General features: G+C 41.8%; 1 protein-coding gene across 11 annotated transcripts in view; it reads left to right on the plus strand.

Moving 5' to 3' along the window:
- The window catches only part of satb2 (SATB homeobox 2), a 242449-nt gene that overhangs the window by 63273 nt on the left and 154710 nt on the right, over positions 1-24466 (plus strand). For 10 of the 11 annotated variants that reach the window (XM_073046915.1, XM_073046920.1, XM_073046909.1 and 7 more), the window contains exons 6-10: positions 4944-5046; positions 10542-10595; positions 12191-12657; positions 20255-20467; positions 21215-21370. In XM_073046915.1, the coding sequence (XP_072903016.1) occupies positions 4944-5046; positions 10542-10595; positions 12191-12657; positions 20255-20467; positions 21215-21370 (993 nt within the window). The remainder of the gene's footprint in view (positions 1-4943; positions 5047-10541; positions 10596-12190; positions 12658-20254; positions 20468-21214; positions 21371-24466) is intronic. The other variant, XM_073046910.1, reaches the window with a different exon arrangement.

Genomic DNA, 24466 nt, shown 5'->3' on the forward strand with positions numbered 1-24466 from the left:
GGAAGAATATAGGAGGGCAGGCATCAGTGGCAGGTCCTCCTCAGTATACTAGTTTCATTTCCATAAACTGTTTGTAATCAGGCAGATTGCAAGTCAGAAATGTTCTTACAGTTGTGTTCTCACATGGCAGCAGCTGGCAAATCTATTACCCCAGTCTCCCGGGCACTTGTTGGAAGGCATGGCTATGCGTAAGTTGGGCTTAGTAACCTGGGAAAGACCTCAGATTCAGATTCAGTTTATTGTCATTTATAAACCACAAATACAATGCAGTTAAAAAATGAGACAATGTTCTCCGGAATGATATCACGAAAAAGTACAAAACAGACCATACAAGAAAAACCACGTAACATTTGGTAATCCCCAATCCAGAGTCTGGAGAGGCTGCTGCGTATCAATATCGCGCTACCGTCTTAGCACGTTCCCCGGAAAGGAACTACAAACCCAACAGACAAACCTAAAGCTACAAGACCTACACAAATCCACATAGTTACATATAGTTATAGTTAACATATAGTTTCAACAGTGCAGACAATACCACAATTGATAAAAGACTAACTGACAAAGACCACATAATTATAACACATAGTTTCAACAGTGCAAAGCAATACTGTAATCTGATAAAGAGCAGTCCATGGCACGGTTTAAAAGAAAGGTCTCAAAGTGTCGACAGCCCATCATCTCATGCAGACGGTAGAAGGAAGAAAAACTCTTCCTGCCATGAACCTCCAGCGCCGCAGCTTGCCGATACAGCACTTTGGGAGCTCCGACCACAGCCAACTCCGAGTCCGTCCGAAAACCGAGCCTCCAACAAGCCCTCCGACACTGAGCACCAAGCACCATCTCTGCCGAGCACTTCGACTCCGGCCCCGCCCGCCAAGCAACAGGCAAAGCCGAGGATTCGGGGCCTTCCTTCTGGAGATTTTTCCGATCGTACAGTAGCAGCGGCAGCGAAACAGGCATTTCAAAAGTTTCACCAGATGCTCCTCCGTGCTTCACACGTCCATCTCCATCAAATCAGGATTGTACACGGCCCTTACTTACAGATAACAGATATTCATTCCTGGAGTGGCCGCTGCGCGCTGCGTCGTGCCGCCATCTTGCCACAGGTTTTAGTGGAAATAACTATTCAGTGTCAATGCAATTTTCTCAGGTGTTGGAATTTCTGTACCATTAGGGGATGTTGGCAATCATGCTTCCAATCATGCAGCACTTCATGCATTCTGTACTTGGCCTAGACTTTTGTACTTAACCCTCAGGAGTGAGACTCAAACTGCAGTTTCCTAATGCAGAAAGGAGAGCACTACCAATGGGACCACTTTTGAAGGTTGCCTGTTTAGAACTTAGGGAGAACAGGAGGGGACCAGTATCACCAACAATACAAAAATAATAATTTTAGTGTGAAGTAAGAAAGACTGTGACTGGAAAAGAGAGATGCTCAAAAAGATGACGGTATTGTAGAAAAAAATTGTTTCTCCCCCCCCCCCCCCAAAATTAGTTTGCACAGTATCTTTCAGTCATTATTTTTGGTTGCTACAGACTGTTTTCTTCTCTTCCCTTTCCTAATAGTGTGAACAAGTTATTTGGATTGTCTTATTGTTTTACCCACTCTGGGACAGTCTTTGCTGTCTCTTGATGTGGTGCAGTCAACCCATGTAACCACTTGAAAGAAGGAGGGTACAATTAAGCTACATTCTAGCTTCTATTTTCATGTCTAGTGTCTGCTAAATCAAACATGGTATTACCCATGACTGCAATCTATGTGTCTCCAATTTTACAGCTGAACATACAAAGATATCTGAAGTAATTGTAGGATCAATCCCACAGGAAACTTTCCCTCTGAAATTACAACCTCGTACTAATTAGGCAAGTGGTCTGAAAAGTCAAAGGTACAGAGTGGCTTCAGCGGGGAAAGAGGCCATTCAGTCCATTGAGTCAACCAGCTCCATGCAAGAACAATTCAACTAGTCTCATTGTCCTTTCTCATCTTAGAGCTGTGCAAATTCACTCCTTTTAAGTTTTGCCAGCTCGCTTTTCAATGCTGCAATTGAAACTGCTCCCACGATTTCCCTGGCAGTTACACACACAAAATGCTGCAGGAACTTAGCAATTCAAGCAACATCTATGGAAGGGAATAAACAGTCAATTACTTATTCCCCTCCATAGATGCTGCCTGACTTGCAGCGTTCCTGCAGCATTTTATATGTGTTGCTCAAGATTTCCAGCAACTGTAAAAGCGCTTTGTTATGATTCCCGGGCAGTGCTTCCTAGTTACTGAACACTCACTCGCTGTGTAAACTATTTTTCTTTGTGTCATTTCTAGTTCTTTTCCTAATCCTCTTTATCCTGTGTCCCCTGGCTGTTTATTCCTCCACCTATAGGATAGTATTTTTTATTATCTACTCTGTTTATAGCATCATTATTTTAGATAGCATTATCCAACTCTCTGGTAATTTTATCTGTTCCTCAGAGAACAACCCCAGCTTTTCCTGAATATCAGTGTAACTAAAATCCAGCATCACTAGAATCATTTTGGTAAGTCTTGCTCTAACTTCTTAAAGTGCAGTGCCCAGACCTGGACACAATACATGTGGTTGTGCCAATGTTCTATAAAGATTTGTCAAAATGTCCTTTCTCCTTTACTCAGAGCCTGTATTAATAAAGCTTAGGGTTCTGTATTGATTGTATATTGCCATTTCAACCGACCCTGCCACTTTCAATGGACTACACACATATACCCCCAGGTCATTTTTGTGTTTGTACCCCTTTTGGAATTATGCCCTTGAATTTATTATGCTTCTTTCTATCAAAATGTAATACTGAACATGTCTCACCATTAAACCTCATTTACCACCTGTCTGTCCATTTCTGTAAGCTGCCTTCAAGTTGAGTACAATCGTCTCACAATGCATTCAAGTATTTTATCATAATAAATTTGGAAAATGCCTTGTACTACACCCATGTTCAAATCATTAACCCATATTTAGAATAGTTTGAAACCCTGGTGACCCCTTCCACTATTACTGTATGTCCTGTTAGTTAATTTTCTATCCATTCTGCTACTATCCCTTTCACTCCATAGGCTTCAGTTAATTATGTTACACTTAATCAAATGCCATTTCTACCACATCAACCACTTCTTGATCTTCTCTGCTATTCATCAAAATACTCTATTGTCATAAAAAAAAAAACCATACTCGTTTTCTTTAATCAATTCACACTTGCCAAGTGACTGCTAATTCTGTCCCTAATTTTTGGTTTCTCAAACTTTCTGGCTAGAATTTTAGTTATTTGGAGGTACTTGAGCCTTTTCTCTTCTGTGTTTGTAGTGATTAGGATGGCTTGAATGTATACAATTTTAGATAAGATTCCTTCTTGGCAATTTTCTCCCCTTGTGTCTCTGGGTTATTGTCTGGCATTGGGATGTGACTTCAAATAGCCAGTATTGATGTATCTGCCCCTACAATGGCTTTGGACAAACACTACAAACAGGGACCACAGGTATGATTTCACCCGGTTCCTAGAAAACTTACTTTGAAAAAGGTCAGAAACTAAGAACTCTCTTCCTAATCCAGAGTGATGTGAGTGGTATATGGAGGTCAGGTTGTTGGGTGTATTTAAGGCAGAGCTTGATAGGTTCTTGATTGGACATGGCATCAAAGGTTACAGGGAGAAAGCTGGGGAGTGGGTTTGAAAAGGGGAAAAAAGGATCAGTACCGATTGAATGGCGAAGTTGATGGACCAAATGGCCTAATTCTGCTCCTATGATTTATGAACATGCAGATGGGATGGGCTAATCCAGCACAAATCAGAAGACCAATTTGGCTGTCCCTGTGCAGTGATTGGATTAATTCTTAAATCTGTCAGGAATGTATTCATATTCAGCATGTTATTTTTATCATATTTGTTGTGGAGTTTGTGAAATGACCATTACATTTGGTTTTCTTACACCAAACATTGCTTTTTTTTTCAATTTTCAATTCTAACCAACAATTTCACCACATCTTCTCCATGTAATTCCATTGTTCAGATGATTTATTATGAGGATAAAGATGATACAGAAACCATTCAGGGGGTTGTATGGAGGACTCTTTCATGGACTGGTGTGACACAAAACCAGGCAGATGGTTGGAAAGGAATCTCCATTTGTCTGAAATTTATTCATTCAATTTATCAGTGCTGGGCTTGCCTGTAACCAACAGTAACTACTCCATTGAAACACAGGGCCACTTCCCGTATCCTCTTCTTTCTTTACAGAGGTTGGTCCTGAAAGCTGCCCTGTTTACATTATGATGCCACCTGCGATTACATACAGATAGGCATAGTTTGATGTCAGGCTGAGGGCTGGGCTGAGCTCCAAACTCATTTCTTTTACTGATGTTATGTGAGCTAAGATGTGTGTGCTATAATACTCAATGATTTTAAATTTGATGAGCTCGGAGCCCATTCAGCATAGATTTTTGAATGACTGGTAGGACAAGGAAAGAAGATTTTCTTCCATGCTTTACGTGCAACTCTGAAGAGTAGAATGAGACAATTAAAATTAATAGAACAAAAACTCCCTTCCAAGGGTTCAGTTACATTTTGCCTTATCCTAGGTAAACCTCCACATCATGTTTCAAAATGTTCCTTCAAAGATACGTTAAGAATAGAATTGTTAAATTGTTAATAAAAGAAAATCCTGGCACTAAAATGTATTAATAATAATTGAATAGAGGCTGACATCTGAGGTTCAAACAGAGGAATTATTTCTTTATTTACGTGTTCATTGCTCTCTATGCATGGTTTAGTTTCTGTTGGTAGTTGAGGTTTTGACTTGCTGCTGTGTCTTTCCAGTGCTCGGGTGTATTTAAGTCTCTCGCTGCTCCGCCTTCATCTTTGCTTATTGATTTTATTTGGATTTGTTTCTAATTTGCGATCCACTTTCTTTTCATTCTCGGTACCAGAGCATGATTTCCTCCATCGTGAACAGCACTTACTATGCCAATGTATCATCAGCCAAGTGCCAGGAGTTTGGAAGGTGGTACAAAAAATACAAAAAGATTAAAGGTAATTAGATTCTTCCAATCTCCACTTACTGTTTGTGCTCAGTAGAAATTGTGTCTCACTTGGACACCTGCTGATAGTTTGTATTGTGATACTAATGGGAAGTCCTGGGCTGTTTCATAAGTCACATTTGGTTTCATGTCATGCATTAGATTTGGTAACATACGTCAAAGTCAAAGTAAAGTAAATTAATTGTCAAAGTATGTACATAACACCATATACTACCTTGAGAATCATTTTCTTGCGATATATTGTGACATATTTGTACTTTGATAATAAATTACACATTCGGTTACATTTCCATGGCAAAGAAACAGTTTCTCTCCAACCCATATGCTCCTCTGAGTGGGGTTTCCCTTCTGCTTCAGTATTTGATCAATAAGAGGAACACATGTCCTGTCGAATTAAAGAGGAAGACAGGATGAGTAAGAGACCCAGACCTCGCCTCTTATTTACCAGTGCTGCAGTGTTTCCAGAATTTAGCAAGCATCATGATGAGGAGCTGCTGTATTGCTATTCGATTACACTGCATAGGTTAATTATGAATTTTTGCTCCTCTTTTTGTGGCTTAAACACATTCTGCACACGAACCCACGTATATGCCAGTATGAAATCAAGGCTTTTTCACACCCAATTTCTTGACATAAACAAACAAGGACAAATTCTGTTGTCAGTGGAATTTATTCTGTGCATAATATTGCTAATATTAATTGCAGGAAGGGTGCAGTTTGGATTTGCACTTTAACCCAGATTGTCTTACTGTTGAATTCCCTTTAGACAAAATGAGAGATCCTTCATATGTCCCATTGAACTTTTACTCTTCATTCTGGGACCTGCCTGTTACATCTTACTGTATGTGTTATATGCCTTCCTGTATTCCATTGAGATTTGAATTACCTGAGGCAGTCATTCCAGGGCACTGGAAGGATACCACCGATGCTGCCTCCACAAGATCCTCCAAATTCTGTGGGAGGATAAGTCAGTCAATGCCAGTGTCCTCTCCCGGGCAGATGTCCCCACCACTGAGGCTATGGCTATTGCCAGCTGGCTACTTTGGGCAGCAAATTCCCAAAGCAAGCAGCCTGTTCTGAGCACTGTCATGGAAGGAAATTGTCAGATTGACAGAGAAAAAGATTCAGGGGTGTGTCAAAACTTCCTTGAAGAAGTGCAACATCCCGCTGCTTCCCAGGAACCACTGGCCCTTGAACATTCAAAGTGTAATAGGAGCATTCAGGATGGCATCAAGGACCTTGAGTCCATGCGCAGGAAACATACAAATGTCCAGCATGAGCAACAAAAGGAAGACACCAACTCACAAAGTTTTCACCTGCCCACCTGCACCTTCTGCCCCATACATGGAGGAATTACAGGTTCTGAGGTGGTTTGATGAGGCCAATGAGCCCCACATCTCATAACCCATAAAAACACATTAAACAGCTAGTTATTACTAATCTCAAGGATCTGTCTAAGAAGATCTGCCTGACAATCCTAATTCTTGTGGTGCAACCATAGACCATAGGTGTTTCCAATCAGTAATTTAATTAGGTGCTGAAGTTAGACAGGTGAACATCTATAGCCCTTCATAATAATAGTCCATTTTCATTTTTCAAGTCTTCATTTGACATTTCACTCAATATAGCTGAAAATAGTTTGAATAATTCAAGTGTGCAGTGTTCAATGCTTGCCCATCTTGTTCTCATAAAAATTATATCCAATTTATTCTTGAACATATTTCATGATTTGGCTCCATGATAGAAATTCCACAAGCTTACTGCTCTTTTTTTATCTCAGTCCTAAATTGCTTTCCCTGTATCCTTAAGCTGTCACCACCATTTTTTCCTGCATCTGCATTGTCCAGCCCTGTCAGAATTTTGTAAGTTTCAATTACACCCTCTAATTATTTTAAACTCTCATGCTTATAAGCCCATTTGTCCTGATTTCTATACGCCAGTCCTGACAACCTGGAGGTAAAGACATTTCCAAATTATTGGCAAGAGTCTGTGTTACTCAGCCCTGTTTGATACAAATTTGACTTTTCTTATTGCTGTATTGAAAGGTACAATATTATCAAGACCATTACATAGCCAAAGTGCATCATCCAACTTTGTCAGCCCCTATATTTTTCAACAGCACATTGTTTGGTGCTCCTATATCTTCTGGTTACTTTTTGAGAAATCCTCTGAAAATTGAACATTAAAAAAAAAGATATAAATTTATTTATTGAGATGCAGCACAGAATAGGCCCTTCCAGCCCTTCGAACTGCAACCCCCAATATAACTCTAGCTTAATGATGGGACAATTTATAATGATCAGTCAACCTACCAATCAGTACATCCTTGGACTGTAGGAGGAAACCAAGTCACTGGGAGGAAACCCATGTAGTCACAAACTCCTCACAGGCAGCAACAGGAATTGAACCAGGGCCACTGGTACTATAAAACATTGTGCTAACCACTAAGCTACCATGTTGTCCCTGTAGTACAGTAAGACTTTAGTTCTTTGGAAATCCTGATGGTCTGGCATCTGGCTCACACATTAGACTAGAATGCGAACCAGATGCCAAGGTACAAATTGCATTCATATTTCCTATACCTTTAAGTTCACAGATTCACTGGAAAAATTATGATACTGTCTGTATAACATGTGAAATAAATAAAGAGTGAAATAAATATGTTTGGGTTTTAGCAGGAATACTAACCAATCGTTTGGAAACTCTGGTGGCATGGCACTGTCAAGGTCCAAAGTATGATGCATTATTGGAGTTTTGCAATATTGCTTCTTACTATTTTTCACTGACTCTTCAACTATGAAATGACTCAAAGTGTGCAGAGTATAACTACGCTGATCTTTCTTCATCCTGAAATACAGGTGTCCCCTCCTTTACAAAGGTTGAGCATTCCTATGAAACCTTCCTTAAGCCGAAATGGCGTAAAGCGAAGAACCATTAATTTATATGGGAAAAATTTTCGTATAAGCGAATATCCTCTTTGCAATGCGAAATCAGGCTATTAATGTAGGTCTTTTGTAAAAGCGAAGTGGCGTAAAGCGAACATTCATAAAGCGGGGGGGACACGTAGCTGGTAACCAAGTTCCAGCAAGACCACTTATGATGTTTTCTAGAGGGAACCTGGCTCCAGTATACACCTCAGTGAAGGTAGCCCGCTGTGTCCACACAATGGCTTTGACAGCCAATGAGACTCCATCTCCAGGTTCATTGGTTGCCAAATCCATCACTGTTTCTGAACTTTTGGGAAAATCTTCAATTTTCAGTGACACTTGGAATTCATTAAAAATTAAAGTTTTGTTAATAACGCAAAATTGTTTTTAGATACAGTGAACTTTCTTAAAAATATTAAAACTAACCGCATAAGCAACTCCCTTAACTTTGTCCTGGCAGTCAAAGTCTCCTGTTCATTTGTATGAACATTACTTCTGTTCATTACTACTGTAGTTGAACTAGGTTCAATCCAGGACAAGTTTAGTAGGCAGGAGTCCAGTGGTAATTCGACATAGGGGCAGGCAGCAGACGAGGTGGCAGGGCTGAAGGTGACTGTGGCTTAGGCCTACTCTAAGTGTTGGAAGCTGTGACTTCTGGAGGTTAACTCACATAAATAAATTCCACGTCAGTGCTACTGTCATGGAAACTACAAATGATGGTGGATTTGCTCAGCAGACAACAAAACGAAAACCCACGTTAGACATTTTGCCTATCTCGGATTTTATCATAGTCTACAAAGTTATTTCTTTCCGTGCAACTGCTATGAATAAACTCACATAAACTTATTATGATCATTTCACACTCAGCATCTCCAAAAACAGCCTGGTTATTTGGGATCAAATCTCCAAATTTAGCTCAAGTTCCACCAAATTCTCAGGGCCCATCTTATTGTTAAGGCATCCATCCAAGAGCCACATAGAATACATTTTTGCCCTCTCTTAATCCTTCTCTTCTGATGTATGTTAATGTTGAATGAATACCTGCTGTCTGCATTTAGAATTAAGAACAATAAATGCCTCTCTTTATCATAAGGTAAATGTGCATATTCCATGACTACAATATGTATTTGATCCTTGTTCAACAAATTACCAGGAAATCATGGAATAAATGAAGTGAAAAAATGTCTAATTTTGAACCAAAATATTCTACATGTGAATCTAGCTTTTACCTGAGATTTTAATGAGTTGATTCACAGATACTAAGACTTAACTTTAAAAATAAAATGCAAAAAATGTATTCTAAGTAACTTTTAAATAATTTACATCATGTTTACAGCTCTTATTAATTCCTAATGTTCATTTGAGCTTTTTTTCTGAGAATTCCTTTATTAACATTTTTTATTTTGTATATATTGTTTCCCACACAGAGATAAACATAGTTTCTATTTTTTCCCTTTCCATGAATTATTAAAATCATTTTCTTTATTATTTTCCTCAGGTTCTATGTATTAATATTAATTAATATTATGAAATATGTATGTAAAGTAAGCTAAAATTGCATTCATAACAAATATAGTCCATTGACTACATCCCTGTCTGAATAGACTCATAAGTAATAGAGAAATAGAACAGTACAGCATACATACAGGCCCTTCAGCCCAACAAGTTCATGCTGAGCATGCATCTAGTGCCCGTCCATCTAGTCCCAATTTCCTGCATTTGGTTCATATCCACCTGAGCCCTGCTTCTGCATGTATCTATCCAAGTTATTGATAAATGATTTCATGGTACCTGCCTCAACCACTTCCTCTGGTGACCCATTTCATATACTCACCATGCTTTGTGTGAAAAGTTGATCCTTGGGGCACTTTAAAATGATTCTCCTCTCACCCTAAATCTATGGCCCTTAGCTTTGGACTCCCCTCCTCTGGGGAAAAGACTGCCACCATCCACCTTATTCTCCTATGTTTCGAGGAATAAAGACCAAACCTGCCAACATCTTCATAAAGCTCTGACCCTCCAGTCCTGGCAACATCTCCATAAGCCTTTTTCTGCCCTCTTTTCAGTTCAACCACGCCTTTCCTACAACAGGGCGACCAAACGAGTACACGGTCCTTCAAGTGTGGCCTCACCAATTACTTATGCAAATGCAACGTAATGAGCCAATTCCAAAGCTTAATGCTCTGACTGATAAGGGGCTGAATCCTGCTTTTGCCACCCCGTTGACCTGTGATGGCATTTCCTAGGTACTTCACGGTCCCTCTGTTCCATTAGATTCTCCAGTGCCCTACCATTCTCAATACAAGTCCTGCGCCAGTATGACTTTGCTAGGAAATCTTTAGGAATTGATCCTTATGAATATTTTGTTATTTAAACAGAGTTAGCTTTTGATAAATGGAGCAAGTTTTGTATTCCTTCCCTTTGAAAGGTAAGTGGATCATAAGACTTCAAGAAGCCTTTTGTGCCTATTGGAGTAGCAGGAATGTCCTTTCATCTATTTATTTATTTATTGCTAGAATTTCACTTGCATATTTATCATCTTTCTCTTTTACTCTCTCAGAGTCAGCACAAGACTGGGTTCCCTCAATGTTTCAATCAAACAGACTATTAAAAGGTATACTGTTCCCCACCCAACCTCACTACCACCCCACTTCATCAGCATTCACTTGTATTCTGCAGAAATTTTGTTTATTAAATTGTTACTCTACCTTAAAAATAATAGAAGAGATAAGAGCTGGGTGATTAATAAACATTAAATTAACCTATCCATTGTTCTACAGTGCCCACAATTGACCATATGCTCCTTATCATAAATGGAAGAAAATGAAGCCATGACTTCATCAGTGATGTGGCGATCACATTGAGTGTTGGTCTAAACTGGAATTTAGAAACCTCTCTTATTTTGCAGCCTCTCCTGAACAATTATGCTATAATTTCTTGTTAGTGCTTTACAAGCAGAATATTCCCTGAACAATTTTAGAGAACGGGGCCAAAACAGATAAAAGAAATACAGTGACAACGGGGTGTCTTTATTTTACAATTTCAACGTGCATCAAAGGCACACATTGCCCTTCGTCTATGCAAAGCCACAACCAGGCTGTGTCCACTTCTTTAATAATTTAATCAATGCATTCAGTCTATAATAAGTCCATGGTATGTCCTGAACAAAAAGTAAAATGCTAGGGAAAGGGTATATACACAAAACAAATCTCGGCACAGTTGCCAGGGAATACTTGCTCAAGGTACAAAAACTTTAGAATGATGTCTTGCTGTGAAGTGCATTAAGTTAGAAAGTGAAGAGAGTAAGCAATAGGGGAGCCATAGATGTGACTCGGAAGCTGAGGTTCATCTATGTTGGCAGGATTATGGTAGGAAGCTTGCTTTCCCTTTGGTTCAGCTTACCAATGGATATACAGTAAAGTGGGAAAAGATTCTGTTTGCTGCTCTTCAGTTTCATAAACACGTAGGCATTACAAAAGAAACACCTTAAGATACATGTAGTTATAACCCATAACAGCAGCATTCTGAGTCAATTCTTTAATCATCCCTGATTGGCTCATGTTGCTTGTGTGAGTATTGCTTTGTAATTTGGTCAGAGCTGAGGCTGCCTTCTTAACTGACAGCATTCCTTGCATTGTGCCTTGATTAAATCACCACAACAGTGTCACCTCTACACCAAATAGTTGACACGTTCCCTGTTACCGTCTCTTCAAAAACATGGCAGAAGCCATGATGGCAAATTAGCATCTGTCAATGCCTGATCAAACGTCCTGCCCATGGGTGAGAAAGACGGCAGCGAAAGTTTCCACCTTACTGCCTTCCACATGCCGGTTGTGTAAGCAGGAAGCTTTGCTGCATGATCCGAACAGAGGAACTTGGGCCTCACAAATGAGCACAAACAAGTTCAATTATATTGAGGGGCGGTGACTTGGGTGACATGTCATTGTACCACAGGAGTCACACCAGAAGCATGTAAAAATGAAAATAAAGTTTACTTGGTTTCGCTTCCATTTATGCAACAATAAGCTCATTTTTGGCTTTTCTTTAATGCAGCAGACTCTTTTCTATTACTTTCCAGGTAAAGCCACGTAGGGCAATGGTGCCTTTTGAACTTTTATGAAGTAGTTTAGGTTTGTACTGATTATTCTGTTCATAATTTTGCTGATGATTACTAAGAGAGTTACACGCTCATCTTATTTTTTAATATAGTGGAGAGAGAAAATCTATCAGAGTACTGTGTCCTAGGACAGCGGCCAACCCACCTGACGAACATCAGTCAACTGGCAAATCTGGCAAAAAGCAGTGAGCAGTCTCCGCACAGCCAGCTCCATCACAGCCCACCCATCAGAAGCCAGGCCCCGGGCCTGCAGCCGATCATGAGCCCCAGTCTGTTGTCGCCGCAGCTCAGCCCTCAGCTGGTGAGGCAGCAGCTCGCCATGGCCCACTTGATCAACCAGCAGATCGCCGTCAGCAGGCTGCTGGCTCACCAGCACCCGCAGTCCATCAACCAGCAGTTCCTCAATCACCCACCCATCCCCAGGACTGTGAAGCCCACTGAGCCTGCCAGCTCCTCAGTTGAGGTCGCTCCGGAGATCTACCAGCAAGTCCGGGACGAGCTCAAGAGAGCCAGCGTATCACAAGCTGTGTTCGCACGAGTTGCCTTCAACCGTACACAGGTGTGTGTGCCCTTTTCGCTGTCGGCGGTGAAGCACCGCTGTAAACAAGTTCGTAAAACTGTGAATGGCGATCATGCCTGCTGGTGTATGAGGCAATGAGGCAGTGTAACTCAATCAGAAAGCTTTATCCAGCGCCGGTAAGAGCAGGATCTTTAGAAAGAAAGAAACCAATTTTTTAATCAACATTGATCATCTATAACTTCGTCCCAAAATGTAAACTAGTATGAAATGCTTATTTCAATTTGCTGAGGCTGTTTTTAACAGGTGGTATTATACTTGGAAAGTTCTTGATGTTGGAGAAACTCGGGAGCAGAAATGTTGAAGTTGGAAGGAGCATTTTCATTGCCACTAATATCACTGTCAAAGGAGAGAAGTGTGAAACATATACTGATAATATAATCTCTGCCCCCACTGCAGGGTAACACACAAAAATGCTGAAAGAACTCAGCAGGACTCTTAATGAAGGGTCTCAGCCCAAAGTAATTACTGTTTATTTCCCTCCCTAGATGCTGCCTGACCTGCTGAGTTCCTCCAGCATTTTGTGTGTGTGGCTCAAGATTTCCAGCATCTGCACAATCCCTTACGTTTATATTCCAGGGTGCTTTTTAAAATAAATCCACATATACATTATGAATACATCCATGCTGAACAGATGCAGCCAATGAGAGGCCAATCCCTTCTTCATTGTTTGAATCTTGCTTCTGTTTTTTACCCGAGACAAGTAACACCTAAGTACAGATTCTGACCCTGGTTAGAAGGGCTGGCTCCTTGTGTTTCCTGTCAGCAGGGTTTGTGTAAAAGTGTAACTTAATGCCAATGGAAATTGGCTCTTCTGGACAATTATAGAGGCAGGATGGGTGAAATAAGATCTCATTCAAATGTGAAGGTAAAGCTATTTTAAAAATATTCTTTCCATCACCTACACCCACCCTCTCAGATAATATAAAAAACAGCCTGGAACTGTGTAAGGGAGCATGCTACCCATTATGGAGATTAGTTGTATTGGATAATAGTAGAATTCAACCCCTCCTAATGGTCCAAATCAATAATGTTGCTGGCCTGTTAATACCCAGCAATTTGAGACACTTATGCTTGTTAAATATGCCTGTAGCTCAGTTCACTCACTCCTATTGCCTTGCATTTTATTATACTGTCACTTACTCTCACAGAGATTATCTAATGATCTTTAAGCATTATCATTGACTGGATTCCTAAGGCTATCATGCAGCACTTAAACACATGAATAGAAAGTTAACCCTTTTCATTAAGTCTCCCCTAACTGATAAGACTGTCTGTCATGACTGGTCAGTCAACAAAACCTTTCTGTTTAATCCTGCCTGTTGTCTATTCATGATCTGGCTGCTGACTTGTAAATCCATCTTCTTCCTACTGACTTGGCTTCAGTAAATTTTGGAATTGAGTAATCCCTACGTCACCACGTTATAAAATAACTGCACTCAAAGAGAATGGAGATAACTTGAACATATATTTGATGGCATAAGAATGTGTAATTTCTCAGTCTAAAGGATGAGTAATATAATCATCGTCCTGAAGAAAGGTCTCAGCCCAAAAAGTCAACTGTTTGTTCATTTCAATGGATGCTGCCTGTTCTGTTGAGTTCCTCCAGTACTCTGCGCATGTTGCTTTGGATTTCCAGCATCTGCAGATTTTTTTGTGTTTATGATGAGTAATATTATATGATCAGAGGCCAAGATTAAAGGAGTGGGGAACTTCTTGATTAAGCTGCCCAAAATATCCGTTCATTAGATGAAGGGTAGTTCACTTTGTAGCCAAGAGATTCTCCTGATTCTGTCATGCAGAGAGGACTTTAATACATGATAATCAATAGATGATATTGAATTTACAAAAAAATAAATAAGCTGGTGGTATTGAGGAAGATCTGTGAAAAAAAATGCACACCGAATTTAGACAAACGTTAATGACAGGATTTCAAGCAAGTAACAAGTTTAAGCAATAATTTAATAAAATAATTAATTTTAATACACCATTAGTGATAACACCGGCCTATTGTAAAAGGGTAGTGTCAGCTACTTATTGTAAGCAGAAACCACCTCCTGAGGGGTTGAAAGTAAAGCTCTCATTAAGGGATGGATCCAATTGTTAACTATAAGGAAAACATCCAGACTTAATGTGATTAGATTTGGCTGAGATGCAATTCTTCTTCTTGATTATAGTAAGGTTAGAGTAAGAATTCATTTGTCTAGGCTATTGAAAGACACTGGCGCAGGTTTTTCTCAGCAGTGAAGCCCTGATAAATGTTCAAGTTAGTTTCTCCAATATACAAGTGACATCTCCACTCTGTGGTTACCACTGTTGTCAACTCTGGGTCCAACGGCCTCGGGTGGCTTCAGACTGCCAACTCCAGTTCCAATGACCCCAAATGCCTTCACACTGTGAACTACGCTGCCTCTAGCTCCAGCTCCAGCCCAGACCTCGGCTGCCACTAGCTTCAGGCTGAGATCTTCCTCACGGCTGCTGGACCCCCGTGTTCCCCTTCCCCCATTGCCACTCTCCAATTCCAAGTCTCTGAGGCTCCCCTGTCACCTCTTGGGTCCTTGGAAACTCCATTTTTCTCCAATCCTACCTTCCCTGAGCACCCCAATCCTCCCCCTTCCTCTGATGTCACCAAGTCTGATCCCAGCTTCGATCTCTGCCATGTCTTCACTGTTCCCACCAACCTTTCCCTCTCTGAGGCAGAACATTTTTTTCTCAGCAAGGGCCTTACTGTTGTCCCCCTTTGCCTGTACCTCAGTGAGTTCTGCACCCACCACGATGCCGAGCTCTTCTTCTGTCACCTCTGTCTCCAAGACCAATTCTTTGACAAGTTTCCCACCTGTTATCAATGACCCTTTCTCCTGTCTCCAACCCTCCTCCTCTTCTTGGACACCCTACTCTGGTTCTGTGCCTATTCTGGATCTTTTCATCTCTAATTGCTCCTCTCTTCTTCTCAAACTTTACACCCTCTGAACACACTGCCCACTCTCCCCACATCAATCCCAAAGATACCACCAAACCCACAGACAAAAGGGTGCTATTGTAGTGAGCTGGACCTTCCTGGGGCCAGGCAGCAACTCTCAGAATCTCTTATCTACCCCTTGAAAAGGCCCCCAATTTGGACCATCTGAAAATTATCTGTGACACCATCACCAACCCCATCAACTCTGGCGAACTCTAATCCACTGCCACCAAGCTCATAATTCCCATACTGCTCATTCCTACCTCCTACCCAAGATCCACAAACCTGACTGTCCTGGTAGGCCCATTGTTTCTGACTGCTCCTGCTCCACTGAGCTCGTATCTACGTACCTCAACTCCATTCTATCCCCTTGCTTCAGTCCCTTCCCACCTACATCCGCAATGTTTCACATGCTCTTGATCTCCTCAACCACTTTCAATTCCCTGGTCCTAACCGCCTCATTTTCACCACACATGTCCTGTCCATATACACTTCTATTCCCCCATCAGAAAGCTCTTCACTTCTTTCTCGACAAAAGACCCAACCAGTTCCCTTCTACCACAACTCTCCTTTGTCTGGCAGAACTGGTCCTCACACTCAACAATTTCTCTTTCAGCTCCTCCCACTTCCTCCAAAAGGGGTACCTGCATGGGCCCCAGCTATGCCTGCCTTTTAGTTGGCTACATAGAACAGTCCATGTTCCAAGCCCTCAATGGTAATGCTCCCCAAATCTTCCTGCACTACACAGATGACTGCATTGGTGTTGCTTCATATGCCCATGCTAAACTCATCAATTTCATCAACTTTGCCTCCAACTTCCACCTAGCCCTTAAATTTACTTGGTTCATTTCAGGTATTTCTTTGCCTTTCTTGATTTGTCTGTCTCCATCTCTGGAGACAAAATACCGACTTTTATAAATCTACTGATTCCCACAATTATCTTGATTATATCTCTTCCCAGCCTGTCTTCTGTAAAAATGCTTTTTCCTTTTCTCAGTTTTTTTTATCTCCACTGCATATGTTCCCAGAGGTGTGCTCCTTCTTCAAAGAATGGGTCTTTCCTTTCTCCGCCATTGATGTTGCCCGCACCTGCATCTCCTCCATTTCCCAGACATCTGCACTTATGCTATCTTCCTGCTGCCTTAACAGGAATAGAGTTCCTCTTGTCCTTGCCTCTCACCCCATGAGCTTCCGCATCCAATACATCATTCTCTGCTACTTCTGACATCTTCAACAGGATCAAACGTGTGTTTGCCTCCACCCCCCCCCCCCCCACCTGCAGTTTCTGCAGAGGTCACTCCCTCTGTGATTCCTTTTTTCATTTGTCCTTCCCCATTAGTCTCCTCCCTGACACATATCCCTGAAAGCAACAGAAATGCTTCACCTGCCCATTCACCTCCTCTCTTAGATCCATTTAGGGCCCCAAATAGTCCATCCAGGTGAGGGAACGCTTCACCTATGAATCTGTTGAGGTTGTCTATTTTATTCAGTGCTCCCAATGTTGCCTCTTCTACATTGGTGAGAGCCGACATAAATTGGGTGACCACTTTGTCAAGCACCTCTGTTCCATCCACCAAAAGTGGAATTTCCCAGTGGCCAACGGGTTTAATTCCTGTCCCCATTCCATTTCCAACATGTCTGTCCATGGTCTCCTCTTTTGCCACAGTGAGGCCACTCTCAGGATGGAGGAAAAACACCTCATTTTCCATCTAGGTAGTCTCCAATCTTATGTGATGATCATTGATTTCTCCTTCCTGTAGTATTTTTTCCTTCCCCCCACCCCCTCCCTCTTCTTCTATTTTCCACTCTGGCCTCTTACATCTTCTCCTCACCTGTCTAGCACCTCCCTCTTGTGCCTCTCCTTCTCTTTCTCCCATGGTCCACTCTCCTCTCCTATCAGATTCCTTCTTCTCCAGTTCTTTACATTTCCTGTCTACCTGGTTTCACATATCACCTTCTAGCTATCCTCCTTTCCCTTCCCCTGCCTTCTTATTCTGGCATCTTCCCCCTTCCTTTCCAGTCCTGAAGAAACGTCTTGTCCCAAAACATCAATGGTTCATTCATTTCCATAGGTGCTGCCGGATCTGCTGAGTGTGTGTTGCTCTGGATTTTCAACATCTGCAGAATCTCTTGTGTGTACAAGTTTGTTTATTCAAGTCTGTGCTTGTTTTCTATTCATGTTGCTGAACCCTACCCTACCTTCCAGCTCATAGCTCCAGGAAAATACTCCTGTCTTCATACCCTGGAATTAGATGCCATTGTTTTATACTCACCAGCATAATTGCTCCCCTGTTCATAATGTTGTAGAACTCCCACAGATCTTCACCAACTCGCCCCTGCCCTTTGAACTTTCTCTCTCATTGGTGGCTTTAGACCTGACACCAGAGTAAAGCCAAAGGAAACTTGTCAGATTTCAAACACGAGGAAATCTGCAGATGCTGGAAATTCAAACAACACACACAAAATGCTGGTGGAACACAGCAGGCCAGTCTCTTAGTATCTTTCCTTTCAGTTAGTCCTGACGAAGGGTCTCGGCCCGAAACGTCGACAGTGCTTCTCCCTATAGATGCTGCCTGGGCTGCTGTGTTCCACCAGCATTTTGTGTGTGTTGTCAGATATCCTTGGTTCTGGTTTGGTACTTGGCAGTTGGTTTGAGCAGGGGACTCGATTAGGTTCAGGTCTAGAATCACTTAGGGAGGGTCACTTTACTTGTGTTTTAACTTCCACCTCTTCAGCTCCCCCACTTGCTTGGCTTGTGATTTCAGTCATTCTTTTAGTTAACCTTTACTTGCCATTGGCTTAGATCTTCTGCAGGCCATCTCAGCACCTCACTGGTCACTTACGAGCTCACTCGTCCTGCTTTTTGCTGGAATGGTCCTGAAGTGGAATCTGGAGAGGAGGCAGGAGCCTAGCATTGGTGAGGGGCACTTGCAGGGAGCCAAGAAGCTGATAGTTCTGGATCCTTCACACTGTGTAAGGACAAGAGAGTTCCAACTGCAGACAGCTGCTCAGAGCTGAGAGGACACGTCTAATTCAACACAGATACCCATCCATGGATTCTGCAATGAGTGAAATAATTGTATCTCCACCAGGTCACCAATCAGAGAGGCCGTATTAACACTTGCCTACAACCACAACTGATCTAATTATTAAGTGCATAAAAGTTGTGTATATGTATATATGATAAAATTCCCAGACTGGCAGTTGTTAGGCGGGAAATCTGTTGGGAATTGCAGCCTATTTTTAAAGACAAATGTTTACATACTCGATGATGCGGTTCAGGGTCATGCATTTGTGGGTTTTAAAATTAGATTGCAACATTTTGAATTACAATTAAATAGAATCATGATAAATAGCAAAATATTTGAGCTATTTTGCACATTGAAGGACTAATATTTTGTTTGTAAAGACTATAAGACATTGAAGTAGAATTAGGCTGTTTGGTCCATTAAGTCTGCTCTGCCATTAATAAAGAACAGATCAACCTCCACTTTAAATATGCCCATAAATAAAGGGTCTAAGTCTGTTTCTATGCACGTGTACAGTGAGCTGAGTTCAGTATTATTAAACAAAGCCGCTTAAACAGTATTATTGTTTGTTCATTGTGTGGTCAAGAAAACCATTTATCCTCAAATGAGTCACTTACAGGTGATCTTCTTCCTGATTTGGATTTTAGCTACTACGTAGCTTTTTTTAATCAGTAGGGGGGTTGGGTTAAGTGAAAAAGCTAACTTTAGGAGTGTGGATAAACTATTGACAGGCAAACAAGCAAAAGAGGCTGCAGTGTTCATGCTGGCTTCTATATTCATCCCATTTCATAACCTGTAGGCTGCACCCAACTTAAATTTGACATTCAACCTGGATACCAGATTCATCGTCCTGACTGATCCCAGGATGATGATTAAAAGGAACATGAGAATGCACCTCCTCCTTTGCAAAGATAGGAAGACCATTGGAGCAGTAGTAAGTCATTGGATCCCTCCAGCCTGATTCACTGTTCAATAAGGTCATGTTTCATCACCTGTTTTATCCAGCTCCTGTTATCGTGTCTCTTTAAACATTGAGCTAGGGATCTTTCAAAATTATGCAAATAGTACTGAGATTGATTTCTGATTTAAGGAGGGTGTAGTTTACACGATATAAAGCTGGCATGAGCACGATAACCTGCTGCAGTTGCTTGCTCATCATTGAAATTATGAGCTGATCTCACATCACTGACTTTTCCTAACAAGTACTGTCAGTCCCAGATTTTAAATTAACAAATGAATTTGCATTGATTTTTAATTTGTGAGATTTTCATATTGAGCACTTTCACCATTTTGGATTGGGCGCCCACCATTAAGCTGCTTTGATTGTAAAGTTTTTGAGCTAATCTCTGTGTTTACATGGTTACCGTCAACAAGCACAACCAGGGAGCAAATTCAAAATGTGTTCATTCTATCATTGGGTTGCTAACACTGTTTCTGCAATGATTTGATGTCTTGACATTAGCTGCTTCTGTTATTCCACCAAAAGGCAGAAGCATGTTGGAAATGTTGCAGTGTATCTGGGAGTTGTGTGGGTCAGGGTCTTTAGTCTCGCTTTATTTTCTTTACTGACGCTGGGTGCCTTCCACACCAGGGCTTGCTATCGGAGATCCTCCGAAAGGAGGAGGATCCTAGAACAGCATCCCAGTCACTCCTTGTAAATCTCAGAGCCATGCAGAATTTCCTGAACCTTCCCGAGGCAGAGCGTGACCGAATCTACCAGGAGGAGAGGGAACGAAGCATGAACCCAAACATCTCCATGGTCTCGCCTTCAGCAGGCAGCCCAGGCTCTTCTCGAACCTCTCAGGTACTTAAGACCAAAGTCCTCCATCAAGCTTCTTCTTTTATTGATGCGGCAGCTAACAGCAGACATGCACACCTTTTCAATTGAACATGGCAGAATACATCAATGTAAATAGGCATCAAGGAAATTAAACCATCAAATCAGCTTGCATTTCGTTCAGTGAGTCTTGAAATTTAATTCGTTTTCATTTGCTGTGATTTCCTATGTGAAATTGGCAGCATCCATGGCTAGCATAACAATGATAATGATAGTATACAGATCATACCATGTTGATTTATATAAAGATTAATAAAGGATGAGCTCAACTTTTGGGAAACATTAAAATGAGTAATAATTTATACTTTAGGGGTCCCTACTCATTTTTCCCCTTTCGGTGTATTGGGTCATCCTCTCTCAGGCATGCATTTGTATTTACCTGTGTATGTAATACTCAATCAGGTTTTCTCTTCGCTTCCAATGAGTATTTTGTTATTACTTCCCATGATTTGTGCAGACTGCCTTGTTGATTTGGTAAACAGCACAGAAAGCACTTTACTGTGTTTGCATGTCCTACAGGAATGCTCTGTTTCTGAACAGCAATTAGTTCTAATCACAATTAACCTGATTAGAATAATGGACAGGAAGTGTCCTCCACAGCTAATGTAGTTTGGCATCAGCTGACTGAAATCCACTGATGATTTGTGCACAGATGGCTGCTGAAAGCAGTTTTTGAGTTTAATATTTTTTTTTTGGCTGGTTCCCTCCTGGTAGGCCAAGACCTCCGCGTCAACACCAGATCTTCTAGTTAAAGTGGAGAATGCAAACCTGAACATCTCGTCAGCCATTTACGAGGAGATCCAGCAGGAGATGAAACGGGCCAAGGTATCTCAGGCCTTGTTTGCAAAAGTGGCAGCAAATAAAAGTCAGGTGAGTGTCATATTTTTGCCTAGCGTTTACTGTAATAATACAGTAATCCCACTCCCTCTGTGGATATTTTCACGATACTGCATTTTAGCTTTAAAATATTTCAATTATGATTTTGTGAACCACTGCGGCACTACACAAGATCTCATTCCAAAGTGGCTCTCCCCCCCTTTAATAATAGCATGGTAAACCTCCCATCCCGAGTAGCGAGTGGTATTTCCTGGGGCTACTCCACTCTTTAAGAAAGGAAATGGAAATGATAGGCCAGTTAGCCTGATTTCAGTGGTTGGGAAGATGTTGGAGTCCATTATTAAGGATATGGCTTTAGGGTGCTTGGAGGCATGTGATCAAACAGGGTAAAGTCAGCATTGTTTCCTCAAGGGGAAATCATGCCTCACAAATCTGTTGGAATTCTTTGAGGAAATAATGGGCAGAGGAGAGTCAGTAGATGTTGTTTACTTGGATTTTCAAAAGGCCTTTGACACGGTGCTGCAAATGAAGCTGCTAAATAAGATTAGAGTGCATGATATTACAGGAAAGATACTAGCACGGGTAGAGAAAGTTGGCTATCTGGCATGAAGCAAATAGTGGGAATAAAGGGAGAAATTTTTGTTTGGCCACCCGTGACTAGTTGTGTTCTGTAGGGGTCAGTGTGGAATAATTTCTTTTCATCTTATACGTCAGTGCTTTGGATGACAAAATTGATGGTTTTGTGGCCAAGTTTGCAGATGATACAAAGATAGGTAGAGGGGCAGATAGTGTTGAGGAAGCAGGGAGTCTGCAGAAGGACTAAGACAGATTTGGAGAATGGGCAAAGAAATGGTAGATGGAATATATTGTGGGGTTATGCACTTTGGTAGAAGGAATAAAGGTGTAAACTATTTTGTGAACAGGGAGAGCATTAAAAAATTAGAGGTGCAAAGGAACTTGGGAGTCCTGGTGCAGGATTCCCTAAAGGTTAACTTGCAGGTTGAGTCAATAGTAAAGAAGGCAAATACAATGTTACCATTCATTTTGACAGGACTAGAATATAAGAGCAAGGATGTCATGTTGAGGCTTTATAAGGCATTTGGAGTATTGTGAGTATTTTGGGCCCCTTATCTAAGAAAAGATGTTCTAGTATTGAAGAGGGTCCAACGGGGGTTCACGAGAATGATTCTGGAAATGAAAGGGTTAATGAACGAGGATCATTTGATGGCTCTGGGCCTGTACTTGCTGGAGTTTAGAAAAATGAGAGGGAGGATCTCATTGAAATCTATCGAATATTGAAAGACCAACATAGAGAGGATGTTTCCTAAAGGTATTGTGTCAGCCTTATTTAGAACAGAAATGAGGAGGAATTTCTTTAGCAAGAAGGTAGTGAATCTGTGTAACACACACAAAATGCTGGAGGAACTCGACAGTCCAGGCAACATCTATGGAAAAGCGTACAGTCGACGTTTTGGGCTGAGATCCTTCATCAGAACTGAAGACAAAAAAGAGGAGTCAGAGTTAGAAGGTGGGGGGGGGGGTGGGAGAAACCCCAAGTGATGGGTGAAACTGGAAGGGTGGGGAGAGGGGTGAAGTAGAGCTGAGAAGTTGATTGGTGAAAGAGATACAGGGCTGGAGAAGGAGGAATCTGATAGGAAAGGATAGAAGGGTATGGAAGAAAGGAAAGAGGGAGGTGCACCAGAAGGAGGTGATGGGCAGGTAAGGAGACAAGGCGAGAGAGGGAAATGGGAATGGGGAATGGTGAAGGGGAGGAGAGAGCCATTACCGGAAGTTCAAGAAATGGATGGTCATGCCATCAGGTTGGAGCCTACCCAGACGGAATATAAGGTGTTGCTCCTCCAACCGGAGTGTGGCCTCATTGTGACCATAGAGGACCATGGATTAACATGTCGGAATGGGAAGTAGAATTAAGATAGGTGGCCACTGGGAGATCCCGCTCTTTCTGGCACATGGATCATAGGTGCCCGCCAAAGCCGTCTCCTAACCTATGTTGGGTCTCACTGATATACAGGAGGCCAGGAAAAGCAGACTGTCCCAGTGGCCACCCATTTTAATTCCACTTCCCATTCCCATTCCGACATGTCAGTCCATGGCCTCCTCTACTGTCGTGATGAGGCCTCACTCACAGTGGAGGAGCAACACCTTATGATCCATTTGGGTAGTCTCCAACCCAAAGGCATGATATTGATTTCTCGATCTTCTGGAAATGCACCCCCTCCCCCCTTCCCATTTCCCTCTCTCACCTTCCCATTGCCCTTTCTCCAACCCTGTATCTCTTTCACCAATCAACTTCCCAGCTCTTTACTTCACCCCTCCCTCACCCTCTCTGTTTCACCTATCACCTTGTGTTTCTTCTTCCCCTCCCCCACCTTCTTTCTCTGACTCCTCATCCTTTTTGTTTCTCCAGTCCTGATGAAGGATCTTGGCCCAAAATGTTGACTGTACTCTTTTCCCATTGATGCTGCCTGGCCTGCTGAGTTCCTCCTGCATTTTGTGTGTGTTTTGCTGGATTTCCAGCACCTGCAGATTTTCTCTTGATAGTGAGTCCATGGAATTCATTGCCACAGATGGCTGTGGAGGCCAAATCATTGAGTATATTAAAGCAGAGGTTGGTATGTTCTTGGTAAATCAGGGTGACAATGGTTACAGGGAGAAGGCAGGCGAATGGAGTTGAGAGTCATAATAACTCAGCCATGATGGGATGGGGAAGCCTACTGGATGGGCCAAATGTCCAATTCTGCTTCTATGTCTTATGGGCCAGGGTGGGAACTGAACTCTGGTTATTTGTGCTTCAGATCCGGAGGAGATGCAGCAAGCACATGGATAGCAGTAATGGATTCAGCCAAATTGCAAAATTCAGCTGAGAAAAGAAAGTTTCTGTTAAAACAAACAAGCTGCTGGAGGAACTCTATGGGCCAAGCAGCTTCTGTGGTGGGAAAGGGAACTTTTGACATTTCGGGTCAAGAATCAGTAGTGAGATTTAAGGGGGAAGATAGCTGGTGTAAAGAGAAAAGGGAGAGGGGGAGGAGTGAAGCTGGAGTCAATCAGTTACAGGTGGACTAAGGAAAGGTGAAGGACAATTGCCATAAAGAGACAGGTGGTAGAGAT

This window comes from Hemitrygon akajei, chromosome 5, assembly GCF_048418815.1.
Source record: "Hemitrygon akajei chromosome 5, sHemAka1.3, whole genome shotgun sequence".
Lineage (NCBI taxonomy): Eukaryota > Metazoa > Chordata > Chondrichthyes > Myliobatiformes > Dasyatidae > Hemitrygon > Hemitrygon akajei.